Consider the following 5,815-nt stretch of genomic DNA (forward strand, 5'->3'; position numbering starts at 1 on the left):
ATCGGGGATGCCTCTTTGGGGAGACGGAAGGATTCATGATTGCCATACAGGATCAGGTCATAAATACTAAAAACTACAGAAAACACATACTCAAAGATACAACACTCACAAATGACACATGCAGAAAATGCCACATTATGCCAGAAACAATACAACATATTACTTCTGGTTGCAAGCTCTTGGCACAGACAATTATTTACATAGACATAATCAAGTAGCAAATATAATACACCAAGAGCTTGCAAACACACACAAATTATTAGACATCCATGAATCATACTACAAATACATTCCACAGACAGTATTAGAAAACAACACGCACAAAATGTACTACAACAGAGCCATAATTACAGATAAAACAATTTACCATAACAGACCAGACGTCACACTCATTGACAAACACAATAAAATCACATACATTATAGCCATATCCATTCCAAACACTCACAATGTACAAAACACATTCACTAAAAAATTAGAAAGTACACAGAACTTGCCCAGGAAATAAGGCATTTGTGGAGGATGGAAAGGGTGCTTATTGTATCTGTCATTCTCTCCTGTACAAGTGTGATACCACACACAGCACACAAAGGCCTGGGAACATTACAATTGAATAGAAAATACATACATCACACTACAGAAGGCCACTATATTGAATACATGCCACATTGTTAGGAAATTCCTGAATACAGACACTGACACACTTATTTAATTTTTGTTTTTGTTGCTATTTCTTGACTCTGATTTGGCATAGTATACAGTCACCAGTATCAACAGAGTATAACCCACTAAATACTGTATAATAATATTTAAGATGATCTCTAATCATTCGTTTATAGGTTGTTCTGTTAATATTATGCAAAGTATAATAATTATAACTCATACTCTGATATTAATTTAAATCTGATAAGGTGTAGAAAAATTAAAGAAATTCCTATGTTACACCAAGCACGTGTGAGGAATTTAAAGAATGGTGAATTTTAAAAAGAAATATATGAAAAAAATTAACTGATGAAGATAAAAATATGACATATGAGATGCTATAAGTGATACATCAATTCCTCTGTTTTTGAGACTATTCATGAAAAAATTAATGCAATTAAATATTGGCATTATGGTAAAGATTAAGAGTGGAAATACTATAATTAGATTTACACGCAAAATTTGGTAATATAATAAGCAGTGAGAGTATTTGTGAAAATAGGTATCAAATTAAATAGTCATCAGACAATAGTTGACAGTCATCACAATTAAATTTTTAATTTTAACTGTATTTATACACTTTTAGATATGTTTGTCTGTAGATTCAGTGTGAAACATGCATATTTATGCTGTTTTATTTGACCAATATAACTTAACTGAAGAGGGCTGTAATGAAACAGCCAAAATATATTTTAGGTTGATCAAAAAATGTAGATGTTCGTAGTTTAATTTATAATTAGTAGAATAATAAAAGAGATATAAATAAGAACGTGTGATAAGTCCATAAATAAATATTGAGAAACAGTAATAAGTAAAATAACAATTTAATAATAAGTGGGCTAAAAGTTATTTAAGAATTACCATCATAGTTATTTAATTTTTACTTACTCTGTTTCCAATTTTTAAAACTTCTTCATAATCTGTAGTGTTCGAATTAATCATCAATGAGTCTGTATCACCATAAATTACTTCAAAATCCATCTATTTAAAAAATAAAGTTAAATAAGAAAAATTAAATGTCATCATTCTGTAGTTTGAAATTGTTGTTTGCCAGATAAAAATGTATGAGAATCCTATTTTGACAAATGAAAAGCAGTTTTTAAAACTTCTTCATAATCTGTAGTGTTCGAATTAATCATCAATGAGTCTGTATCACCATAAATTACTTCAAAATCCATCTATTTAAAAAATAAAGTTAAATAAGAAAAATTAAATGTCATCATTCTGTAGTTTGAAATTGTTGTTTGCCAGATAAAAATGTATGAGAATCCTATTTTGACAAATGAAAAGCAGTTTAGAGGAGAATGACATTTTTTCAATACAATTAAAATTTTTATTTATAATATGTTATCGAAATTAAATATATTTATGATTTATTAATATAAAAACTACATAAGTTCCAATACTTTTTAATATTTAGTTCCAATGATAGAACTACTACTAAAATGTTCTATGAAACTTAATATTTAACAAATATTGAAATGACTGCTAATTAAAGAAACCAAAACTTTTTATTTGCAAAACATTTGTAATTCTATAACAGTCATAATCAACACTAATACATTTAACATATTAGTGCTGATGATGATGACTTATATAGAATCAAAAATGTTCCCCAAATAAACATTTCTGAATTCCTTAATTAGCAATTATTTGAGTTTTTATTAAAATAAGATAAAATTTATGTATTAAACTAACATGTGTTTAAAAATTATTTTTTATATTAATTTTAAATACATAAAATTTAAAAATATAAATTTTGATATTCTCACCTTTTCAACTAAATCTTTAGTATGTAACAAAATCTAAAAATATGAAACAATAATTTAATTATTAAATTAAAATATAAAATAAATGATATTCTCATAAAAATCTTACAAAGATGTTTAACAAGAAATGCATTCATTTCTGCAGTAGTTTTCAAATTATATTAAATTTAAAATAAAATAATATAATTTATATTGATATTTAATGGAGCAAACAAAGTAGTGCATTTCGATTCTAACTACATATATGAATACTACACATGTATTAAATGTATAAAGATTTAATTCATTCATATTTAAAGAAGCTTGAAATAATTAATTACAATTTTAATTAGTTATACAGTTTTAAATACCTCTCTGCCTTTACTTGTAATAAGTGCTGCAAGTGGTTTTGCATAGAATCGAGAATTTGTAAAACCTAAACATCCATACATGCTATTTGCTGTCAATTTCAGAGCTTTCTGACGAATGTCATACTGTTCAAAATAAAATAAAGCACATAATTTAATTTTATAATAATTTACAATCAATATTAAAAATAAGAAAATTATTGCATTTTTCATTTAATTAGTACAGAAAAACAAAAAGTAATAGTAAAATACATTTTTACACATTTCTGATAATAAATGCAAAAACAAAAATTTTTATAAAATTAATACAGAAAATATAAACACCACCATCTTATCAATAATATTTAGATAATATAATCATTTATGTTGTTTATCTAAATATTATTGATAAAATGGTGTGTTACAACAATTTTAATAGTGTTATATAACTTTCTTTCCTATACTTTGTTTTGAAGCCCTTGCTACTTGAAGAAATATTAAGATTTTTAGGAACAAATTACATGTGAAAGTCAGAGAATTATCTATATATATTGATACAAAATGTTACCTGAAGATACACTTCAGTGTTCTTCTCACTTTTCATTAACTGTTTTACATGACGACGACTTTCAACCAACTTTCTAATCTCTGTAGGTAATATACCAGCTTCTAAACTTGAATCTGGAAGTTCAATTTTGTCTAGGTCCTATTTACAGAATGAAAAATTTTATCATTTTACATATGTTAATTAAATATAATAGTAATAGAATAATATCTAGAAGAAAAATAGTAATTTATCAAATATCCTGTTATTTAAATATTCATTTATTTTATCAAGTTGAATGCTTATCTCAAACAAAAAATTAGGTAAGATTTTTTAACAAAATTTATAATGAATGATCTGAAAATGAAAATGTATACAAAAAATGACATAAAAATAACAAGTATGCATTTCACACAAATGAAAGTAAATGTAGACATCTAATGATTATTATTATCTAAACTGCAGTGTCAAACTATAAGTCAGTTTATAATTATTTAAGTCTGTTATTTAAGCTCTGTTATTTACGTCTAAAAAGATCTCCAATAGAAATACAATAGAGCGTCGATTATCTGAATCAATTGGGGACTGGGGTTGTTCGGAAAATTGATTTTTTGGATAACTGATTATGTATGAAAAAATACGTGATTAATATAGTATATTAGTATCTCCCAATAATAGTATATTAACATATCCCATCAGAAAATCACTTATGGCTGCTGCTATTTTCGTTGTGAATTTGTCTCTTTAATCCGATTTTCAGTTCGGTAGACTATCATATACAGCATTCAGGTTATGAACTTCCTTTATTGATTTGTCATATGCATTTCGGACTCAATTGTAATTTAAGTCCCTCTTCAGTACAAACTCAGATTCTGTTTTCTAAAAACTTCGGTGTATAATTGGTAACGTTGTAAAAGAATAAAAATACAGCCATTTAAAAAACACTTCAACTACATATTCACATTAATACGTTGCACACTTTACAAATGTTCATAAAAACCTTTACAATTACAACTTTTTTCAAGAAAAATTCGTATGCACTTTATTGAAATGTTGCAGCAATAATGAATGTTTTTTTCAGGTTAATTGCTATTAACACACTTAAGAGGATACATTCAGGAAATATATTGTAAAAGTGATATATATAGGAAATATATTGTAAAAGTGTGAATGTATCCTCTTAAGTGTGTTAATAGTAATTAACCTGAAAAAACGTTCATTATTGCTGCAACATTTCAATAAAGTGCATACGAATTTTTCTTGAAAAAAGTTGTAATTGTAAAGGTTTTTATGAACATTGTTAAAGTGTGCAACGTATTAATGTGAATATGTAGTTGAAGTGTTTTTTAAATGGCTGTATTTTTATTCTTTTACAACGTTACCAATTATACACCGAAGTTTTTAGAAAACAGAATCTGAGGTAACGTATATTGTTTAATGGTTTTGTGTCAGTAAATATTATCTACACGCGAAAATTTTTTTTTTGTAATCTCACTAATTGTATATAATTTTTAAGTAATTGTATATAAAATTTTTTAAACAGTTTGTACTGAAGAGGGACTTAAATTACAATTGAGTCCGAAATGCATATAACAAATCAATAAAGGAAATTCATAACCTGAATGCAGTATATGATAGTCTACCGAACTGAAAATCGGATTAAAGAGACAAATTCACAACAAAAATATATCCCATGTTTAAATTTTTCTCTGTTGCATGTCACTTTGCGTTGAATTTTCATGTATGTTAAGCCTAACAAGAATTTTTATAATAATAATCATGGCTATTGTATTGTTAAAGATAGGGTTTCTCAAACGGGATTCCGGGATCCCGGTTGTTTTTTTAACCCGGGAAATCCCGCAAATTTCTTAAAAATTCACTTTTTTCTTATTTTGTGTTAAGGTTGAGGAATTTTGCAAATAGAAAGCATAATTAACTCATAAACTGTCAGAATACATTTGTATTTATCAATTTTAAACCTACTTATTAGTTTCTGAAGTTTTTGCTCATTATAGCATGTCACAAATGGTCAATAATCAATACATAGCTTATTTGTGTCATGACTCTCAAAATTCTTTACTTGTTGGAACCTGTAATATCTGGAATAATTGTGCTTATGCTGTCTTAATTTTTAACCATGCCCAATAGCTTCGATAACGCGTAACACCATGTTGTACGATGTCTGTAAGTACGAAGTTTTTCTTCATAAACCTGATGATCAAAGACAAACTAACTGACGAATTATTGGGCTATAAGCTTGATGTTTCTATTAAAGCAGTCGAAGTAGACAAATGAAGAATACTAGAGAGCAAAAGAAGTATTACAACCTCGAAAACGAACTCGAAATCTTCCAGGCTACAGGTGAAAAAACACATAATATCTGTCTTCTCTTAAATGCATTAAACACTATTCCAATCACATCAATTGAATCGGAAAGGGCATTCTCGGTGGCAAGACTTTTCATTACTAAAATA

General features: G+C 26.8%; 1 protein-coding gene across 1 annotated transcript in view; it reads right to left on the minus strand.

Moving 5' to 3' along the window:
- Positions 1-5,815, minus strand: part of LOC111627073 (DNA polymerase alpha catalytic subunit-like) — a 109,452-nt gene that overhangs the window by 24,100 nt on the left and 79,537 nt on the right. The window contains exons 28-31 of the mRNA XM_023370628.1: positions 3,366-3,503; positions 2,822-2,944; positions 2,475-2,507; positions 1,591-1,683 (exon numbers count right to left, since the gene is read on the minus strand). Coding sequence (XP_023226396.1) covers positions 1,591-1,683; positions 2,475-2,507; positions 2,822-2,944; positions 3,366-3,503 — 387 coding nt within the window. The remainder of the gene's footprint in view (positions 1-1,590; positions 1,684-2,474; positions 2,508-2,821; positions 2,945-3,365; positions 3,504-5,815) is intronic.

This window comes from Centruroides sculpturatus, unplaced genomic scaffold (assembly GCF_000671375.1).
Source record: "Centruroides sculpturatus isolate CEXI.00-Female unplaced genomic scaffold, Cexi_2.0 scaffold473, whole genome shotgun sequence".
NCBI classification, from domain to species: domain Eukaryota; kingdom Metazoa; phylum Arthropoda; class Arachnida; order Scorpiones; family Buthidae; genus Centruroides; species Centruroides sculpturatus.